Raw genomic sequence first — 23433 nt, forward strand, 5'->3', positions numbered from 1 at the left:
GACCTTGCAGAAGAAAAGTAGTGGTATATGTGGTATAGGACATTACAGTGCAGTTTTATTTTCTTGTTTAAATAAGCTTAATAGTTTTTGCATGTTAACATTAATTCATTTTGGGCAGGATGACTTTCATCCTTCAATTTTAACACACCAAATAATATTTAATATAACTTTTATTCTGAATTAATATTTTAGACTCTGTTTTAAACCATTTCTTTAACATTGAACAACCTGTCGTCCTATTCCAGTGTGCAGTGAAGGAAAAGGTAGGCTAGGGGAATATGTGCTTGAAATGTGCATGATACAGGAACTGAAAACTGTTGAATTAAAAATCAGCGTAAGAATAATGTTATAAAGAACCCCTCTACTAGCCTAAGAGAGATTGTATGAGAAGATTTTACATGAAACTGAAATAGTTACCATCAGTGAAATATAAAGTAGAGTTTCAGTTAAAAATTAACGAAAATTGAAGTCAAATCTGATGGTTTAATAGAGTTTTTGTTGTATCTTATGGTTAGTTCTGTGTGTACTATTTATTTCAGGTTGACGAAAAGGCTCTAAAACACATAACAGAGATGGGTTTCAGCAAAGAAGCAGCAAGACAGGCACTTATGGATAATAGTAATAACCTAGAGGCGGCATTAAATTTTCTTCTGAACAACAATAAACAGAAACCCATTCAGGGACCACCACCTAGAGGTAAAACATTCAAAAAGAGCTTTAAAACAGTGTTTACAAGCAAATTACTAATGTAGTTATAGGAGGGTGTATCTGCGTGATCTTTTCCTGCAAGTTAGAGTGCATCACAAATGTAAAGCAAATACTTAGAAAAGGCCTCCAGGTATTGTATTTTTATCAAAATTTTTGAATTTGGAATCACACATTTGAATCTCCTTATTTTCCATTTGAAAAATGTCAGTATCTATTTTGTCCATGCATTTTTTTTTCTTTAATAGAAAATAAAAGCATTTTCTAAATCAAAAGTTGTGTACACTTCTTGTTAATTTATTTCCCACTCACAAATAACTTCTGATGTTTACAGGTAAAGGGAAGGGCCGAGGTCGAATAAGACCTGAAGATGAAGAAGAGCTAGGAAATGCCAGACCATCTGCACCAAGCACACTGTTTGATTTCTTGGAATCCAAAATGGGTACTCTAACAGTAGAGGGTAAGTATTTAAATTAATGTATCTAGAACCAGTTGGAATGTGTTAGCAGAATTCTGTTTCCTAACTTTGTCATCTAAAACATGGCTCATAGAACTTCCTCCACAGTCAGCCATATAAAATCGAGGAGTGCTGGAGAGCAATTCCTCTCCTTGAAGAAAGCTCAAATAAATCAAACTGTGGTGGTTTGTTCATCCATCTCGTATATGGAAGAAATTAGGGTGTTTGTTTCAGGCTTAGATGTCTAAAAATCAGTTATTTTGACATAAATCCCAGTGTCTTAATCTAATTTGATAAAAGCTTTCACAACTTTTATTTATGAACAACCTGAAAGTCCATTAAACAAAAAAGGTGATAACCTTGGTCCTCTTTCCTCAGTTTGTGATAAGTTAAATCAGTTTTGTATTGCTTCTCTTGGGTGGGGGGGGAGAGAAGGGGAAGAGGGGAACCAAAATCAAACCACAACTTTCTGACTGCTCTAAAATACTGCACAGCTATTTTCACCTGGTTTTCCTGTTTAATAACTGTAAGGATGGAGGGAAAGGTAGGATTTTAGAAAGAGGGAAGCCAAATAGTCCCTTAGATCTAATCCAGAAGACCTGGGATTTTTGTCCTTTTTTACTTTTTTTTCTTAAGAAGCCATACAAGAATGTAATCTATGCACCAGGTTGTCTGGTTTAGGCCTAAATCAGGCAGTACTTCAGAAACTGTAACAGGTGCATTAAAAGAAGAGAGGAAACACCATACACCCTGAGATCTCTATAGGCTGCTGTAATATTAAAGTAAAACTTGTGGTAAACTGAGTAATAAATGAAGATAATTTTTTTTTTCTTCTGCGTATGTCCTTGGAGGTGTTTCAGTGGCCAGCATGAAATGAAAATACCTGCTTCCATTATTTCACATGAAGGTTTTGTGATAGAGCTGTGATTTTTTTTTCTCCCTATACAAGGAGACTTTTCATAGAGGATGAAGAAAAGGTCATAGGAGTTTATACAAACTGCGTGATATTTTTGAGCTTTCTAAAGAGTGAATGCATTTAAGGAATGACTGCATTTATATGTAATTGTTTTTTAACTGAAGTTCCAAAACAGTCATCATTGACTGTTAATAATCAGTTCTTGCTTTGTGTATTTTAAATGGATTTGGGATTTTTTAAAAAAAAAAAGTAATATGGAAAAAGTGGAAAACAGGCTTGTAGTAAATGAAAGTGAACAGGTTGCCCTGTTTGGAAAGGTACGAATGGCTGTAATGTCAGTAGGCACCTGCATCCGAAATACAGGTAGAAAGAACATCCCCATCTCTCTGCTTAGTCTAATGAGAGATTTTTTGTTCAATGTATGATTTTTGTTTGTACTCTATATGTTTAAAAAAAGTATAAATATTTGCCTATTTTGCTGTAGCAGTGAATTTAAGCTTAGTTGTGTTTAAGAGTCATTATTGAATTAGAAATGAAAATATGAAGCCATGTAGGCTTTGTCAGTGCGTCAACCCCAGTTTTCTGTGACAATTATTAGGACTGTCCACTCTCCATTGAATACATGGCATATTTCTTTACTTCTTATTATCTTTCTTATCTTTCGAAGCTTTGAAGTTGCACACTTACAGTTGCTACTCGCATAATTATTTTGCATTAGTGTAAATATTTTTTTGCAGCCTGTAACAACTAAAAGGTCAACACATCCAGGTGGAAGGAGATATAACAGTCTAGAAATTCAGTTCTTGGAGCTGTGCTGCGTATGTTTTTGTCAAAAAATGAGGAAAGAACAGCAAAGAAAAAGGACACAAGCTTTGTCAGAAAACTTGCCTCAACAGATGGGTGTAGGAGTTAATGAACGTACTGGTGAACCCCAGTGTTTTTTGCTCTTGCTAGTAGAATTAGATGCACTGTGACCTGCTTTAGAGCTCACTAAACATTTTTATGATGTGACAAGGTTTAAATATGAACAGAGAGGCATTTGCTTATAAATATGATAGCTTACAGGTATTTGATAGGAAGTACTATGTTGTTGCTGTACCTAGGTTGAGTTTCATTACAACAGTTTATTTTTGCCTGCAAAATAAGTTATTTTATAGCTAAATGTTGTTTCATATTTGAGTTGCATTTAGGACTTAACTAAAACACTTTGTAGAAAGTTAGCAAAAAAGTTACAAGAGAGTTCTTTTTCTTATGCATGTTACAGAATCATAGAATCATAAAACAGTTAGGGTTGGAAAGGACCTGAAGATAATCCAGTTCCAACCCCCTTACCATGAACATGGACACCTCACACTAAACCACATCACGCAAGGCTCTGTCCAACCTGGCCTTGAACACTGCCAGGGATGGAGCATTCACGATGTCCCTGGGCAACCCGTTTCTGTGTCTCACCACCTTTACAGTAAAGAATTTCTTCTTTCTATCCAGTCTAAACCTTCCCTGTTTAAGTTTTAACCCATTACCCCTTGTCCTGTCGCTACAGTCCCTAATGAAGAGTCCCTCCCCAGCATCCATGTAGGCCTCCTTCAGGTACCTGAAGGCTTCTATGAAGTCTTCACACAGCCTTCTCTTCTCCAGGCCGAACAGCCCCAACTTTCTCGGACGGGCTTCATATGAGAGGTGCTCCAGTCCCCTGATAATCCTCATGGCCCTTCTCTGGACTTGTTCTAACAGTTCCATGTCCTTTTTGTGTTGAGAACACCAGAATTGCACACAGTACTCCAAGTGAGGTCTGACGACAGCAGGGTAGAGAGGCAGGATCACCTCCTTCGACCTGCTGGTCATGCTCCTTTTGATGCAGCCCACTATAAGTTTGGCTTTCTGGGCTGTAAGCGCACACTGAAGCTGGCTCACATTCATTTTCTCATCGACCAACACCCCCAAGTCTTTCTCCACAGGGCTGCTCTGAATCTCTTCTCTGCCCAACCTGTAGCTGTGCCTGGGATTGCTCCCACGCAGGTGTAGAACCTTGCACTTGGCATGGTTAAATTTCATAAGCTTCATAAACTTCATTCAGCCCAGCTCACAAGTGTGTCAAGGTCCCTCTAGATGGCATTCCTTCCCTCCCGTGTATCAACCGAACCACACAGCTTGGTGTCTTCTGGAAACTTGCTGAGGGTGCACTCAATCCCCATGTCCATGTCACCAACAAAGATGTTGAACAAGACCGGTCCCAACACAGATCCCTGAGGGACACCACTTGTTACTGGTCTCCAGCTGGACATTGAGCCATTGACCACAACTCTTTGTGTGTGCCCATCCAGCCAGTTCTTTATCCACTGAGTGGTCCACCTATCAAACTGATGTCTCTCCAGTTTAGAGACAAGGATATTGTGTGGGACAGTGTCGAACGCTTTGCATAAGTCCAGGTAGATGTCGTCAACTGCTCTAGTTTCCTGGACAACATCCCTGTATTCTTCCCAGGCTGCCGGTCCTTATCATTTGTGCATAGTCACAAGCTTATAGCTTTCTGTATGAAATGTAGCTAGTTGTAGATCAGACATTTATGTCATGAGTCTTCAATGTATTTCTCAGAAATTTAAAGTATTTAGAGAAAATACCTTTCAAATAACAGGCATTCTGCATTTTCAGATACAATTTTGTAAGCATTTTAGGTAAGAAATGCAATCTCGTTTTCAAAAGCATTTGTAGGGAATTATGCTTGAGAGATATCTTTTGGCAACTCTTTTTGCTTACCAAAGGTGAGTAAAGACTTTTACAGTAAACAGAAATGAACACAGTGGTAGTGTGTTTCTCTTGCATTAGAAACATTTGTTTTTCTTTGGTTAAGATTTGTACTTATATCAACACATTAGAGAAGGCTTTTATGTGTGACTGAAAGACCTTTAAAAGAAAAATAATAGAAATAGTCCCCATAGGATATATGCTTTTCACATTGTCAGTAATTTTATAGTAAATAAGTAATAGGAATTTACCAAAAACTGTGAAATCAGTGACTTGCTTCTTTTAAAATGGTTTTACTGGTTGATAATATTTGCTTATGCAGAGTTTTATGATCATTTGGGTTTAGTACATGTATGCAGCTAACATTCTGTAGTGTAATAAAGCATAGTATTATGTGAGGAAAACAAAAAGGGGTATATTAGCTTACTATGTTTGAAAGGTAAATATGCTTTGCTTTTGTGTATTTTTTCCCTCTTAAATAAAAATATCCATAAATGTCGTAAGAAGAAAAATGTAATTCTGTGACAACTTTGCAAAGACTTTGTACTCCTTCAGTTGCCAACAGTTCTGGCATATTTCCTAGTGTGGACAGATTAGTTTTACCCTATTGGTGATGTGTTGTTGCAATAGTAATCTTGCTCAGTACGAGAGGAACCTCAGGTTCAGACCCCTGGTGCGTGCACTTGGCTGAGGAGCCACTGGCACGAGGCCACCGTCTGCGGGCTTATGACTGAATGCCTCTAAGTCAGAATCCCACCTAGAAGTAGCGATACCAAAGCGGCACCGGCACCTCGGTGGGCTCACGATAGCAGTCACTGGAGATTGACCCAGGAGATGACAAGTCTTGCTCAGAATGTAGGAGAAGGAGAACTCTTATCTTCAACCCCGGGCTGATGAAGCTCATCTAGCCTTGTATGGTCTTCCATCTAAGAGAAGGACACTCTTACAAAACTTACAACCTGCGGGCTTTGCTGTCACCATCCTAGCTCGCTAGGCCTGGCAGTTAAACCTCAGGTGTAAAGGGTGGGGCCAGTTCTGTGCAAGCTGCGCCTCACCTAAACAATCCACTGCACAGGCTGGAAGGGCTTGCTCTCACTTGCCGGTATGGGCAAGTGAGGGTCGAATCGGTAGGTGACAAGGTGCATGGGTAGCAGCAGATCCAACCTTGCATGTGGGCGGATCAGCACATAGGTAGCTTGAGATTACTCAGGAGATGTCAGTCCTGGTCGGACACTCCCTGATTAACTAAGCATCCTTTTCTAACCAGATTTGCATAGCCCACTCGCCCTTGGTCATTGTGCTTGAAGTAAGCATGGTTAAAGCCCTTCCCAAAATCTTTGCTCGCAAAGCCAAGCCATCAAACACCGGGTTCTTCAGTTTGCAGGATTTTTGACAGTATGTTGGGTTTTCAGCATTATGTGTATGATCAGTGTGCAATCTGATGTACTACTCCTGAGTCATGCTTCTCTGGAAAAAGCACTTGTTAGCATTTTGAAGATTTCACAAAGTGATCCAATTATTTGTTTAAAACCTTGAAGTATTCCTGCTTTTTTTTCCTTCTGAAGAAATACTAATGCATGTGCTTTTACTGTCTGGTGTTGGGAAGTCAATTGGCTTTAAAGTGCTTGCTCAGTTTCATTTTGTTAGTTTGTTTTCTTACTGAATGTGTCCAGCCTGTAGGATCATGCCTCTCTTTCTGTGCCAGGTTTTATTTTTAACTTGCAGAGTCTGCTTCAGATGGATTTTTCAAGAAGTACATAGGCGTTTGCTGAATTGCAGGCTTCTGGTCTCTTTTGAGAAGTGCTTTTTTTCTTCGCCAAGTTTGAGAAAACCTCTGCAGTCTGATGAACGCAAACACATCTTAAAAATAATTTAATGCAAGTGCTATTTTTCTGCCATTTTTATGCCTCTGTGGTTGAAAATAATCTCATTTAAATTCTTAATTATTAGTTGCCTGAAGTTCCATGCGAACTGAGATGACACAAGTGTTAACAGTGCTTGTGGAGTGCTTATGTATCTGCAGTGATTATACTTACAACTGTGAACTCTTAAGTTATGAAGCCTGCATGCAAGTGTTTGCAGAAGACAAGATGTATATTCCTAGCTGCTTTTTTTATTTCATTTGATCCTCCTCTCAGTTGTTAGCAGTACAGACATGTAGTTTTCTCTTAGTATTAGAAAAGCATTGGTCAGAAATGAAAGGCAAGTCAGGGAAACTGCTAGAAACAACTCAAATATTTAATGTTACATAGCCAAGTATAAGGTCTCTTCACTGATTTTTCTGCACAGTAATTGTACTAAGGGGGCCCAGGCAGGCAGATTTTCCTGCATTTATATGTAGCATGTTAGAGCCTCCACTCAGTGTAAACTGAGGTTGATTGTTCTGCAGTATTTCTGACCCGTATTCCTCTCCCATATCATCTCTAAAATTCCAGTTCTTTTTTAGCAGTTCAAAGAGCTGACCTTTGTGTAGGGATAGTGGTTTTGAATAAATGAGCACACCCCTACTATTACATTGATGGATATCATTACCTGGAATGGCCGTATTTGTCATTATTGCAAACGTTAGGCTTCTGTATGCTTCAGGCAGACAGCAGTTTCTTCTAAAGGGCTGAGAGTCTCTGCAGAAGCAAAAACAAAAGGCAGTTTTGCTAAACTGAGATAAGTATTTTTTTAGTTCTGTGTCATGCCCCATTTTCTTCAAGATTTACTGATATGGTCTGGGGAGAAAGGGTCAGAAAAGAACAGTTTTTTTCTTCTCAAGTACACAGAGGATTGATTTGCTTTTCTCTGTGCCTCACTCTCTGGTTTTCTCATCTAGTGTTTCTAATTGCACCTGAAGCCTCAGTACTGTTGAGAATTTGTAAATTCACTTCTGGATTTGCAGTAACCAGGGCAGATGGTTCTGTTTGTGAGCAGGAACCCAGAACAGTTGTTTAATTTGTTAGCTCTGATTTGGTACCTTTTTGTGGTTGGATTTAGACCAAGTAGAAAGACACAAATGAATTTAAACACCTTTGTGTTTTGCTCAGGAGGTACTTCTGTTCCTTTTTAGAGATAAGAGAGCATGCTAAACTTTTGGGGAAATATTTAAATGTTTATTTATTTATTTATTTATTAGTTTTAAGAAGTACCAGTCAGTTATTAGAAAGCAAGTTGTTTCATCTCCTTTTTTCACAGTTAATGAAATATTAAGTAATTCTAGCTGTCAAAAGCATTAAATACCCATCTCCCATAATCTGCTAGTTCTTTAATTGCAGAACATAGCATATACTCGCCATACTCGATTTAAATGAAATGCAAAGAACTAACACAAACTCATAGTTTTATACTTATTTAATTCTAGCTGTGAGTGGCTGGTGACACTTGTGAAAATATTTCTGTATTGAAATTAAGTAGTTTGAGTTTTGGTTGGCAAGAAAAACCTGCTGACAGTGAGAGATAACAGACATAGTTAGCAAAATTGCTGTCAACGATCCGCCTTTGCTTGCATTTGGATTAATCCTGCTGCTGAACACAAAAGATTTTTCCATTAATCATCTTCTTATTTTTCTTTTGTTATGAGGAACAGTTCATCCATTCTTGCCAGCTTGAATAAGTAGACAAAAGGATTATCAGGGAGAAGAAAACATTGCCAAGAGCTCTGACTATAGAATTAAGAAATAATGGACAAAATGCTGAGAACCAGGCATGTTTCAGACACTTCTTCTCTCTTCAATTCTTTGGGATTGAGAACAGGCTGGTGTTTCCATCTGCTCAGGATCGAAAGCCACAAAAGCTCTTGTCAGGCATCTACACCTTTGAAAGATTCAAGCCAAGATCAAATTGTTAATTATTACTTATTTATTTGTTATTACATGGGGTAGGCTGTGAGAAACAAAACAGTGTTTTTGGTTAGAGCATTGACCCAGAGCATTTCAAGCTGCTCTTAAAAGACTTCTCCCAGGCTGCTTTTTCTCTTTTCTCAGCAAACTTGCATGTCAGTTTTCTTCTTCAAATACCCCACGTATTAAGTATAGTCCATACTCTTGTGGTGGTTTGAGTGATGCTGTATAACATCATTATCACATGGACTCCTGGCCTCTGCACACTCTTTATCTGAGCATCTCACCTCATTTAGTAGCAGTTACCCTTATATTCTCTATTGCCAGTGTTATCTGCAGGAGATAAATGACAACTAGAGGTACGGACTGTGTAGGAGGGTTTGCAAACAATTGCCTTTGGCAGAGTTTTTCATACTGTCCATTAAATCTTCATGGAGATGTCCCTCAGAAGAACAGGACTTAAGTGGAAAGTGAGAATTTATTGCAAGTAGAAGGATACACCCCCAAACTCTTAGGGACCCAACCCCAGAGATCTCCAAAGGGATAGGATATTTCTGTGCTTTCAGATTTGAATTTCTGTCCTCCAGCTTAACAGTTAATGCTTGAGGTAAACCAGTCGTATCACCAGTGTGATGTGTGGGCTTTGTTTTATATTTTGTTTTACTTTTACACAGTAATATCATAGAATCAGAGCAGTTTGGGTTGGAAGGGACCTTAAAGATCAGTGGTGAGGCACTAGAACAGGATGCCCCAAGCAGTTGTGGACACCCTGTCCCTTGTGGAAGTGTTCAAGTAAAGGTTGGATGGGGCTTTGAGAAACCTGGTCCAATGGAAGGTATCCCTCCCAATGCAGTGGGATTGAAACTAGATGAGCTTTAAGGTCCTTTCCAACCCAAACCATTCTATGATATAAACATGAATCCCTCTAATAGGTTTATGCTTTCCTTTTCAATCAGATTGTAAATGCTAGCAGATCTCATACCCAGCCACCCCCATGAACATACATGGGTCTCTCATGTCCCCTATTTACCTCTGGTACCCACCTCAGACACCTTTTGTTCAGCGTGTTGGCTAACATGAAAATTTGCAGCAGGGTTACATGAGCATATTTACATAGGTCTGTCCAGTATCTGAGCCCACACCCGTGGTCTCTCCGGTAGTTGGGCTTCAGACCTACGGTCTTTCCTGTATTCAACTGCCAGGTCTTTTTTGGACCCCTTAGCAGCTATCCTGTCTCAAGTTCACCAGCCAGTTTAAAACATGTCCCCTCACACACAATAGAGAACTTAATCACAGAGAAGATATTTAGAAACAGAATTTAATAAGGAGAGGAGACAGGGTACAGTGACCACATGCAGGTGTTGGCCTGCCAAGTGTATTGACCAGGGGTTTGCTTACTTGCAACTGTCCTGTTTAATTCTCCTTTATTTCCTCATGCTTATTCCTCTTGGATTCATCTTGCTCTTTCCCCTCCTTTGGCTCTTCACCTAAATATTGCATTAAAAATTCCATGTTTGCCTAAAAAACCCCAAAGAATTCTGTAAAAAGTTTCACAGACCCTCATAATTCCCCTCCTCCCAGCATCCCTTAGCAAGTTTGCTTTCCTATGAAATCCGTGATAATCTTGTTTTTCTTCTCATCAGCTAGAGTTCTGGTTGAATATCTTGAAGGTAATGCTTGAATAGCTCATGCTACAGCTCATTCATCTGAGTCTCTTGAGTTGTGGTCTTACTATTCCTGTTATATATGATTTGTCAACTGTGTTTATTTTATCAGTTTTATTTCTTGCCTTTGTCTTTTATGCTGAATAGCTTTTAACAAGTTATTTTTACAGAAAGTTTCAGTTCGGATACTCCTTTTTTCTCCTCATCTTCCTACCTCTTCTTTCACCATGTTGCAGTTATATTTTTCTGTCTTAAAAAGCTTTTATTCAAGTGAGTTATTGATGTTCATAGGGAGAAATAAGTAACCTCCTGGAAATGTATGCACAGCTTTTCTCATCCTGGTAGGTGGTTTGGTTCTAAGTACAGCCCAGAGTAGTGTATGTTTTCCAGTAACTAGGAATTACAGTTCAAATGTCTCTGCTAAATTTTCCAAGTTCCATTCCATTTCTGTGTCACAAAGGTAAATATTGCATACTTTTTCTAAATAATACTGTTGTTTTATCATTTAGGATCTGAAACACTATTTCCAAAATACGTTTGTGTCAAAGATGTTAATAATTATTTTTTTTCTTTGTAGAACCAAAATTGCCATTTCAGCCTCCACATCAAGTTCAGCACAAAGTTATGAACACAGAACAGAATGGCATCAAAGAGAATCATCCGAGACACATTTCTCGTAATGACATGAGGCAGCCAAGGAATGAGAAGCCCCCTCGTTTTCAAAGGGATATTCAAAATTCAAGGCAGGCTTTGGAAAGTGGTGGGTTACCAAGAAACAGAGGTCCTGAAAGACACAGCTCTTTAGAACATTGGACAGATGAAAAAAACAAAAGTGACAGACATTATCCTAGAAATGATAGGCCAAAGGATTTGAGTTATCCCATAGCCACTCACCAGAGTGATATTACATTCAAAAAAAGGGATAACAATATGCAAAACAGAGTAGGAAAAGGGGTGTCTTTCACAGAATTCAAGGAGAACTCTGCTGCTCAAGATATTACAGACAACAATAACCAGAAACGGGGCAAAAGGGAAAACCAAATACACAATTCAGAAAATTTTTGTGATAGGAAGGCACGAACAATAAGTAGCGAAGCCTTTATGGTAAGAAGTGAGCAACATTTTGGGGTTAATAATGATTACCAAAATACCGGCAGAACTGATAATTTTAATGCTGTACCAAATGGAGATACTGAGCATCATCAGAAAGGTAGACGAGTAGGACCTATCAAGTCATCAGGACCCACTACAATCTCATCTTTTGATGATAAAATGTTGTATTACAACACCGGTCCCAAAAGGAGATCTGGGCCCATCAAACCAGAGAAAATATTAGAACCATCGATTCATGTGGAGTATGGGAAAAGCTGGAGACCAGGGGATGAATGTTTGGCTCTTTATTGGGAAGACAACAAGGTATGCCTTTGCAAAATGAGAAGTACCTCAAATTGCACTCTTACATACATGCGGATATTTAGGATGCTAGCACAAAGACGTGGGCTTTGTTCAAAGATGTGTAGTGTGCTTTTTTGCTAGTTTCTTGTTCTATTTTTACATTCTATTTAGGAGATTTGTCACTTGCATTCATTGCATGAAACTTTATGTGCATAAATTAAGTCATCTTGAAGGTAATTGTTTCTCTCATTCAGGTGGAATTTAGGGTGACTAAGTGTCTAATGAAAGCATTTGACTTAAGGAATCAAAATCTGGGGGGATGAGCACGGATCTAGGTGCCCATATTCACTCCCAGGGAACAATGAACAAGTTTCTGTGCCATCTAGAGTAGTCTGTAATGGTAGATATGTAATGCCTTTTTCTAGAATAAGTCAGTGCGTGACCTGTACTAGTGCAAGGCAAGACCAGAGTCTGCAGCAATGGGCTTGTTAAACAAAATAACCCTTCTTATTTCAATCATTATATGAAAGAAACAGCAAAAAGGCTTATTTTTTATTATCAGTAGTGGACTGTGATAATAAATGTGATAAATAGGCTGAAGGATTTATGGAACAAATGAGTTATGCTGCATGGTAGTTTTGTTTTCCTGGTTTTTAGGAGTTTAAATACTTCCTCTTTAGCTGTTTTTCCTGTTGTCATGGTTTAAAACCAAACTGCACAGCTCATTACTCACTCCTCCCCCTTGCTTCCCCCAACTCACGGAGAGTTAGGAAGGAGAATCCAAGGAATGTAGCCCCCACGGGTTGAGATAAGCAGTTTAATAGCTAAGGCACAACGCAAATCACTACTGCTACTACTACTATAAATAATAATGATAAAGCCAATAACAAGTGAAGAGAATACAACACCTCACCAGCCACCAACCCATAACTCACCCCACCCTGCCCGACCAAGCACCGACCGGTACCTCCTCCATCCCCCCAGAGCTCCAGCCCTTCTGGGTTCCCTGCCAGTTACAACCTGGGTATGACGTGCTATGGTATGGAATACCTCTTTGGCTAGCCTGGGTCAGGTGTCCTGTCTTTCCTTCCTGCCGGCCTCCCCTCCTCCCTGCAGAGCATGAGCTCAGAAAAAGGCCTTGAACAAACCAAACACCAGTGCAGTAACTCAAAACATACTTGCTATCAGCAACCGTTCTCAGCCCGAATGTCAAAACACAGCACTGCACCAGCTACCAAGAAGGAGAAAAATGACTGCTACTGCTCAAACCAGGACACCTGTTAATAAGAGGTCTTTTGCAGCAAGACACTTTTTCTTTCATCTTTTCATTTTCTAAAAAAGTATTTTTCCTTTGGTTTGCTATTATCTGTTCAGGAGCTCTCTGTCACTCTTCTTGGGTAGTTTCTTCAGTTTTTGACCCTTTCTGATAACCTGAGAACTCTCTTAAATGCTAATGTTCTTTGAATAGGTTTCATTCACACCATTTTCTGTCTTTTTGGTTATTTATTTAGTGTCTGCAGGGGAGGTTGTCCATTTTATAGGAAGTAGACAGTGTTAGCTCAGCAGCATGACTTTATTTATGTGTCTTTTGTCTGTGTGACTAAAGGAGATGGTAAAGCATGCAGAATTTGTAATAGTGGCAAAATACAGTGTATTGGCTCTCCAAAATAGGAATATGTAGTTTGGGTGGATGGATTAGTGTGAAATATAATGGCATATTGTGGAATTGTTTCCTATTTTCAGAAGAACATTTGCGTTACTATGAGATGAGTTTTGGAAATTCTGGAAAACATGAATGTATAAGTAGATATAAGGTAATGTTGGGCTGTTACCTGGAAAGTATCACATTCAAAGAGGGTTTTTTTGAGGGTTATTGTTTTTTTTGGTAGTTATAATAAGTGCTGCTGCTCCTGTCTAGGACAACTTTGAAATATGATGATGAAGTACAGTACTGAGCTTAACCTTATTAGGAGACAGTGATTTCTTTGTGTTCAGTAGCATAAAAGTAATTGAATGTCTTCAAGAAAGCTGATCTGTGTTTGTATAAATATCAAAAGAAATCAAGTTTTGTGTTTAGAAAAAGGACTCTGAAGGGGCAGTTTTATATTTTTATCCTATTTCATTATGTGTTAAAATAGGTATATGTTAGTATGCACAGTCTATATGGCTGATAGACACTTGGTGATAAGTGTATTTTTAAGAAAAAGTCTTACAGTAACACTTCCCTATGTACAGTAGCATTTGTTAGTGATGATTTTGCTCTGCTTTCAGAGAAATGAAAGAAGTCTTTTAACTGTTCAGTCTACTTTGATAAACTGCATATTTTCTCAATAAGTATTCTAAATACATTCTGTGATGTCTGTGTAGTCTGCCATGTCGAAGTTTAATAACTAATACTAGTTTAATAACTAGTACAAATGTTACTCAAAATATAATACTAAGACCAAATATATGTACATATTTTATACATACACACATGCATACATATATATGTATTAAAAGGCAGTTGTTATGCTGTTTGTGGTATTTCAGGTAGCATTTAATGACCTTTGAAAATTTCTCTTTTAAGTTCTACCGGGCAGAAATTGAAGCTCTCCATTCTTCTGGGACAACTGCAGTTGTTAAATTCTGTGATTATGGAAATTATGAAGAGGTGCTTCTCAGCAACATCAGGCCTATTCATGCAGACACATGGGTATGTGATAAAAAATTGTATTAAAAGATACAAACTGTGTAGTCTGTACAAAATGTGTAACCCTGCAGAAACTAATGTCTAGTCATGCAAAGAGTGCCAATTGCGTGTGTGGAAAACAGTTAAGCAAATAGACAGAATCTCAACTTTAGTTGTCTGTATGGAACTTCTTAAAGTGTACTGTCATGTGGTATTCTTTTTATATAATACATTTCAAGTGTATTGTTTGAGTAATTGACCTGTCAGCCAAACAGTTCTATACATATTTGCTCTCTAAAAGGTGTTACTTTTAACGCAGTTTTATTTCATGTACCTTGTATGTTGTTCTGTAAGTATAAGGAAACAGTGTTTTAAAATGTATTCTGTGACAGTTTTTGCTACATATGTACGTATGGCTAAAAACAGACGTCCATATCACTTTATTTTGCATCATGATTTTATTTTTATTTCAATGATTTCTTTGTTGCCAGATGTTGTTTTAGAGGTGTGTGCCTCAATCTATTTTATGAGGTTCAGAATGTATTAGCCTTATGGAAGTTGGAAATTTCAGAAGGCTTTATTTGCGAATGTCATGGAAATGGAGGTGCATTTTGATTTAAAAAAAATATCAAGGAATGCACAGTTCTTTGCTGTTCACTTTTGCTATAAACAGCTGCACAAATAATATTTGTATAATATTGATCCCTTAATGATGGGTTTACTGTGCTTATTTTAATTTCTCACCTCTGGGTCATATGACCATGGTACTACTGTTGCAGAGGCTGAACAGTCAGCTACTGCCAGTGGTCTTTTAACCTGCCTTGTTGCCTGTAGCTCTCAGATGTCCTTATGGCCTCTGAGACATCCTTACTGTACTTAAAAAGATATTTGAAAGCATTTCCCAGCTGGTGCATTGCTGTGTCTATCAAAATTTGTGTTTTATTGTTTTTTGAGCTGTAGGGTGCTAGTTTATTACTGTATGATTGTACTTATTTTGATCCTTTTTCTGAGTTAATAATCAGCCTTTTCTTCATGCTTTGTATTACAATCTTGAGGAGTGGCTTTTATTTTATTTCAGCCCTCTGAAACTTGGTTCTCATGACATTAAGAACTTGGCTGGGTGTTAATAAGAAGTTGATCTAGTAGTGAGGTGCTACCCTGAAGGAGTGGCCATTCTTCCTGTCTCTTTGGTCTGTCACTGACCACATGGTCTTCCCTCTCCTCCCATGCTGGATTGTCAGTCATGTAGACATGCACGAGCCAAATGAGGGGGACCAGTTTTTATTTCCCCCAGGCTAGTTTGGTTTCTTTTCAGAGCTAGTTTGTTAAAGATGACATAACATGATGGAACAATGTATGGGTAGGGGATTCTGCTGCTGAAGTAGCATAGTCCTAACATTGTGCTGCATCCTGATCTAGTCAGTGAGGCTTCCTCAGTTATTATTGGGCAGACTTAAGGACTTTGCAGGGACCTTTCAGAAATAAAGCATACCTTTCTCAAGGGAGCCTAGGTGAATAGCGTAAACCCAAACATTTGAATTTAGATCACAATATAGGAAGAACCAACATCTTCACAGTAAACAGCATTTTTATGTTTTCTTTCCAAAGTTTTACTGTTTTGTTGCTAAAAGGTTCTTGCAGCTGTAGTTTTGCAGGAGAAAGTTGATTAGGACCTTATTCTTCTCTGTATTTGGATGCTAACCCTCATCATCATTATGCATTTGCAGTTCTTAATTGCCCACTGGAGTCATGCTCTGATATTTGGGTTTGTCTTTTAAGCTGAGCACTTCAGGTCACTTTTCTTTGTCTCAGTGTTCAAATTAGTATGTAAATATAGATAGCATACACAAATGCAAAATGAAGTTCTCATGCTGCTTAATACTTAATCCTTTGTTGTAAGATTTAAGTAACTTTGTGATATTTCTTCTTCAAGAGAACAAAACAGATTTTAAACTGACTGCAGTAATTACTTTTCTTTCACTGTTTGATGTTATCAGTAATGATGACCTCGTTTTATTAGAAGTGTTATATTAAGTTTTATTTCAGACCTTCCAGGTAACTTCAAGATAGTCTTTCTTACCTGTCTGTACTGAAGACTTGGTACTAATGTAGATATATACTGCATATGAGTTCTGATGTCCAAATACTGGCAGTTTTTCAGACTCCTTTTTGAAAGAGTTGTTGATATTAAGTAAAGATTTAGTGAACTGAATAAAAGGCATAAATTTAATTTCTGTGTTAGAATTGATGATTCTTTGCTGTTTTCTCTAACACAATTTTGGTACTCATGTGGAATTATTTTTATTTTTCCTGCCAACAAATATAAACTGGTGAAAATCTACACTGGGAGGAAGAAAAAAGAAAAAGAAAGTTGCTTACCTAGTCACTTGAAAAAGAAGACAAAATATCACAGTGACCTTATTTTGATGACATGACCAATTGTTTAAGCACCTGAGCTTCTGGTCTACTTTTGGCAACCTTTATAATTCTCAAAAATAATGATCATTAATTTACTATTTACTTTGTTAGTAGGTTTATTATAATTTTTTCTTCACCCCCTGCTAGTTAACATTCTGTTCTCTATTTCTCCTGTCTCTCTAATAATAAACTGCACTACATTGGTACAAGTTTCATGGGTTTGGTTGTGGTTTTGTTGGTTTTGGTTTGTTTTGGTTTGTTTTCATAGATTCATAGAATGGATAGGGTTGGAAAGGACCTTAAGATCATCCAGTTCTGCCCCCTACCATGGACAGGGACACCTCACACTAGACCGTGTTGCCCAAGGCTCTGTCCAGCCTGGGCTAGAACACTGCCAGGGATGAAACATTTACCACTTCTTTGGGCAACCTGTTCCAGGACCTCACCACCCTCACAGTAAAGAACTTCTTCCTTGTATCTAACATAAACTTTCTCTGTTTAATTTTAAGCCTGTTGCCCCTTGTCCTGTCACTACAGTCCTTAGTGAAGAGTCCCTCTCCAGCATCCCTGTAGGCCCCCTTCTGATACTGGAAGGCTGCTATGAGGTCTTCACGCAGCCTTCTCCAGGTTGAACAGACCCAACTTTCTCAGCCTATCTTCATGCAGGAGGTGCTTCAGTCCCCTGATCATCCTCGTGGCCTTCCTCTGAACTTTTGACTGTGGATTGAATTTACCTGATTTTCTCAGGTTACATTGTGCTTTCCACTTTAATGGAAAAATTGTTACTACATGATCTTAAGACTCCATGATAATTGACTGTATACTGTCCATCAGTATACAGTCAGTATACAGTGACTCAGATGCCCGAGTCAGTCCTTGTAAGTTTTGAGTTACTCTGACACTTAGGATGCTGCTATTTATTTTTTTGATGACAACAAGTATAAGAAGATAAGGCTGTGTTTTACATAAGGTAGACCAAAAAAGCTAGTGGGGAGGGCTTTTTTCAATAATCACATACCCATATAAATATATGTAATAACACTAAAATTGTTGTTTGGGCTTTTTTTTTTTTCTTAGTGCTTGCAAACTGTTTTTTAGGTATGCAGTTGATACATAATTTTAATAATAAAAATACATTTGGTTTCCACTGTTTTAGAGTTCTAAGAATCTTGTATGTAACACTATAATACTGTATCTTTCTGTTTTCCTCTATGTAGCGGGGGACACTTAATGAAAACATTTTAATTCCAGTGGTGGAAAATCACTGAAAAGTCATTGTATATATAAAAACTGCTTAGATTTTTTCTTGTAAAATATGTAAGATTACACTAGTATAATGTAAAGAAGTGGTGTAGCTTTTCCACCTATGCATGTTATGGCCTTATTCTGCTTGCTTTCAAAACAAGCTAGATCTTTAATTCATTTAAAAATACTAATATGAAATTTTTATTTCAGGTTAGTTTCCTCTTCCTATATCTTGTACTGTTTTTTTCTGCCTAAAGTGGCAAAAAGGCAAAAATTACTATTAAGGTGTAAGTATTATACATAAGCATAGTGTTTCTATAATTTATTCTGTGGAGACTGAATATCCACTCTGCAGCTTTCCTCAGCTCATTCCTCTATTCAGGAATGAGCTGACACAAGAAAATAGCAAAGGGTTTTGGATTACAGTTAATTCACACCAGCAGACAATTAAGAGATCAAATTTGGTAAAGTTTTGTCTTGTACCTCACAGAGCTCTAAGAGCTTTTACTGGTGTTGAGTTATTTTAAATCAAACTATAAATCAGGGTTTTCTTATATGCCTGGTCCCCTGTTTCAGGTACGTGAAGAAGTAAACTCCCATAAGTTTTCTGAAGGTGTCTGAAATTCTCTCCAGCAGTGTAAAGAGCACTAATGAAAACCAGTAAATAAAGGAATACAGCTGTCTCTTTAAGCTGGAGACTTCTGCCTGTTTTATGGAGGATTCAAACCCATTCCAACATCCTGATTTACCACAGGCAAATAACTTACCTGAAGGACTGGGTGCCGTTTCTTTATGGCTCTTCGACCTGGATGGCCTTAACATCATACTATGATCTTTCCTAGCAAGCAATAAGTCTTCCCCATTGAATAAGTAGATGCAGTAGATCAGTGTGTCTTGGTTGGATCTCTTAGGTAGCTTCTGTCTTCATTGACTATACTGAAGAGTGTTAGGAGAATTGTATGGTATACTTGAGCAATTCTGAGATTGCTGTAGAAAACAAGTCCCTAAATAGTTGCATCAGGCAAGAATTTGTTGTCTTCAGTTTTGCTGCTTCTGTACTGTTAGGAAAATTTATAGAATAATTTTACAGTTCATAATTACTCACTGATTAAATAAATTAAATGAAAGCTGAGTATTTTGGACTAACCTCCTTCCTGAGTGGTGGTACATATATATGAATTAATTTTAACCTCAGAAGTTACTCGTGTAGATCAAGTTTCCACAAAAGGCTATTTTCCTGCTTTAGTAAAACACTGTAGATTTTTGTGCCTCATTTTTCATCTTACCAATATGTGGTGATTTCAGTTGCCTCTGTCCTGCCAGGCTGAAAAATTACTTTTTGTAGTCTATCCTAAACTTTTTAATTTTCTCACTAAAAAGAGCTATTAACTTACTGGAAACATTCCCTTAAATTCCATCACATCTTTCGCAGAGCACTTTCATATATGCCTTTATACAGAATTAATTTTCAGGTTCTGTAAGGGTAATTCCTTATATGATTTATTTATTTTCCCGGCCTTTTTTGTTAGAGGCAGGATTTAGAGACAAGCATTGTGGAAAGCATTTATCCTGGTAAACTACTATTAGATATTTTTCTTTAGCAACTCTGTCCTCTGAGAAACTGCATAGTTTTTCAGACCTTAGCTTGGGGTATCCATGTTGGAATATAGACAGATGATGACAACTTAAATATTCCTATGAAAGTTACTTACCCTTAGCTGAAATGTAATAACTGACACTTAAAGGTGATTAAGGAACTGCATTTTACTTTTTAATAAACTGAAAGCAGGCAAATCTCAGTTGAGAGAAGGTAATTTATACTAAGTGGGCATAAAACAATGGTTTTCAATTATTTGTCTGTATCATTAAGCATCACAGAATATGTTTCAGTCTTCCACTTGAGCATTTCCTCAGACTATGAAATACCATTGCAAATGATTGCCAGCTGTACCAAACAGATTTAGGACACATTCTTCTTGGAGCTTGTAGTTATTGAAACAAGTTGTGACAGGTAAAGCAGGCTACTTAGAGCATTGCACTGTTCTCCTTCTTCCCACTCCCTTGTTAGTAAATGTAATTGCATACAATGGTAATCCGTTATTTGGAGACTGCATATGGACTCCTTAGGTTGTTTATTTTGAGTGAGACTGTATTAGAGGTGCAGCCTCACCAGTGCTGGGTACAGGGAGGCAATCACTTTCCTGGCCTTGCTGGCCACACTACTGCTGATACAGGCCAGGATGCTGTTGGTCTTCTTGGCTGCCACAAGCCGGCTCATTTTCAGTGGCCGTCAGTCAGCACCCCCAGGTCCTTTTCCACTGAGCAGCTTTCCAGCCACTCTTCCCCAAGCCTATAGCATTGCATGGGGTTGTTGTGACCCAAATGCAGGACCCAGCACTTTGTCTTGCTGAACGTCATACCACTGACCTTGGCTGATTGAAATTTTGCCTTGTTTTTTACTTTCTAGTTCTATTTTGTGCTGTTGGTCATTCACGAGTGAAATCACAGGTATTTATTTACTGGATCTACACCTGTGTGTGGCTTTGGGGATTTGTATGGCAAATTTTGTCATGAGTTGAGTGTGTGCACAGTGCATTCTTGTTTCACCTAAGGTCACTCAGTGCTTCCCTGTTTATGTTTTGGTAGTGGTTTCATGCCCTAACAGCAAGCATTAGATAATTTCTCATGATATCACTTAGTGTTTTATTTCTGAAGGCTTTGTTGGCAGAATTTTCTGATAATATCCAAGAAGTCCAGCAATACAGCAAACACTTCCCTGTGGCCCCCTATACAGAACTGTATGGTTTTGCTTATGAGAGCACTAAGTGCACAGAAGCTAAATACTGATTTATTTTTTATTTCCAAAGTCTGTGGACATCTTAATTCAATCTGAGGCTCTGAAAAACTGGATGAATATTTTATCAATTAAAAAACAACTAAAAAAAGAAATGTTTGAGTGAGGGAAGAGCTGACAATTGTATGTGGGAGAGGCAATGGAGATGGACCCTTAACTATGTGGCTTTTTCTGAAAACTGGCACAATTACTCCTCATAGTAACATTATTCCTTATCGTACATAACTCCTTACAGTGGTTACTGTTAAGTGATTTCATGTTTGCTTTGTTGAATTTGCTTTGTCAATTTGCTTTGTTGAAAACATTTCCACTATTAGTTTGTGGCATTCTTCTTGCTGAATTGAGAAAACTCAATGTGTTCTGTGGCTGCATGTTATTTATATAGCAGATCTCACTTCTTTTCTTTTAGAAATTATTGAAAAGAAACCTTGAAATATTTGTAGTTTGATACTGATACTACTCAGTTTGAATAAACTTATTACTGACAGAAGGAATGTGGTGCAAATGGCTTAACTATTTCTAAGGAACATTTGAAATTCAATATTTTTTTGTGTATTGACAATATAGTGACAACTTGCAGGAGAGTATGATTGTTTCAAGCACAAACCTCACAAGAAGTGTTGCATATTTATATTAATATGTGCCACAGGGAATGGGTGTAAGTATGAATAATCTGTGCAATACCCTTCAGGGAAATAGATAAGCCAGCAAAATGTCTGTGGGATAATCATGCCCCAGGCTTACATTATCCTAGTTTTATGGAAATGTAATTGTGAATGTGGTCTATTTAGAAAACAAAAGAATGCTTTGTTTTCAGAGCTGAAGAATAGCAGTGAAGTACAAAAATGTCTGATTCCAAGTTAACTGTTGTGCTGCTTTTAATGGTCTCAGATTTAAGTATGTAATTCTTTTCCTTGTCCATCCATCTATTTTCATTTGATGATTCTTTTTTTCTGAAGAATCTATGAATTTTCTGTCACTTAGTATCTATGTTTACTGCTTTACTCAAAACTCAGGATGTATATTGTCTTAACATAATGATTTAAAAATTGTCTGTTTCTGAAGCTCATCAGCTATTGTCATAACTTATATTTTTAGCAGAGGAAAAAATGAGTTAAATCTAATTCATAGAATCACAGAATGGTTTGGGTTGGAAGGAACTTTTAAGATGTTCTAGGTCTAGCCCTTCTGCCATGAACAGGTACACCTTCCACTAGATCAAATTGCTCAAGGCCCTGTCCACCCTGGCTTTAAGCACTTACAGAGATGGGGCATGCACAACTTCTCTGGGCACCCTGTCCCAGTGCCTCGTCACCCTCACAGGGAATTTTTCCCTGATATCTATATCTACCCTTTCTCAGTTTAAAGCCATTCCCTTGTAAAGAGTCCTTCTCCATATATCTTGCAGGCTCCGTTCAGGGGCTGGAAGGCTGCTCTAAGGTGCCTCATGAGGCTTCCCTTCTCCAGGCTGAACAAGCCCAACTCTGTCAGCCTGACTCCATAGGAGAGGTTCTTCAACCCATAATCTTTGTGGCCCTCCTCTGGACTTGCTCCAACAGGTCCATGGCCTGGCCAAGAAAATATAAAATTATTTGACCTCTGATGTTTGGTTATTGAAAGTCAGCATAAAAGAGAGAATTATTTTATTTCTGATGCTAAAGAAAACTGCCTAGGGAAGGCTTATCTTGACACTTTTATTTTGAGAATGAAAAAACAACAGATATTATAGTGTAGCTCCATGCCACCTACTTTTACATACTATAGTTAAGTATATACTTATTTGTGGCTGGTGTGTGCTCAGTAGAGACAGACATACCCTCATAAGAATCAGTTCCTTTTTCTAAGTATAAATAAAGGAAAAATATTGTTTGTATATGTTTGTTTGGGGGGGGAGGGGGTTTTTGTTTGGGGTGTTTCTTTAGGGGGTTTATGATATTATAGCAAGTTTGTTTTATTGAACTGTCCGAAGTAGCTTGTAAATTTAATTTGTCATATAGCTGATTCCTTAGTTAGAAAAGATATAATTGTAGGGTGTAGATACACTGCAAAAAATCTAGGCAAGAGTTAAGTAACAGTAATCATTATATATCTAAATATACCATTCTAAATGGTATATTAAAAGATTAATCATTTATCATATGATTACTACCTTACAGCATTTATTTAAAGGAACATTTTTGATTGATATATTTACAATTAGTTATGTGTATTTTTAGTCATCAGTGGTAACTGCTGCAGTGTCTTACATGACATGTGTGAGCATCCTAAAAGTATATTTTCCTAAAAATGTAATGCTACCCTCACTCCCTTATCAGACAGTTGATATTAAGTATCTGAGAGCAGTGAGGGGTCAGCTTTCTGCAGGTCCAGCAGTATAACCTTGAATCCCACTTGTCCTTCTCACCCATAAATTAACTCAGAAATTGGTATGGCCAGTTTAATATACATGTGTTGTGTGCTGTGACAAAAAACTGTGAGCATCCTCAGGCTCACAAAGACTACTCTCTGAGACGATTACTCTGTGAGTGGAACTGATATT

The 23433-nt window shown here is 37.8% G+C and overlaps 1 protein-coding gene across 2 annotated transcripts in view; it reads left to right on the forward strand.

The window, feature by feature from the left end:
* TDRD3 (tudor domain containing 3) overlaps positions 1-23433 on the forward strand; it is a 99320-nt gene that overhangs the window by 64998 nt on the left and 10889 nt on the right. For both annotated transcript variants that reach the window (XM_005154395.3, XM_031053675.1), the window contains 4 exons: positions 540-696; positions 1040-1165; positions 10889-11727; positions 14276-14401. In XM_005154395.3, coding sequence (XP_005154452.1) covers positions 540-696; positions 1040-1165; positions 10889-11727; positions 14276-14401 — 1248 coding nt within the window. The remainder of the gene's footprint in view (positions 1-539; positions 697-1039; positions 1166-10888; positions 11728-14275; positions 14402-23433) is intronic.

This window comes from Melopsittacus undulatus, chromosome 2 (assembly GCF_012275295.1).
Source record: "Melopsittacus undulatus isolate bMelUnd1 chromosome 2, bMelUnd1.mat.Z, whole genome shotgun sequence".
Taxonomy (NCBI): Eukaryota; Metazoa; Chordata; class Aves; order Psittaciformes; family Psittaculidae; genus Melopsittacus; species Melopsittacus undulatus.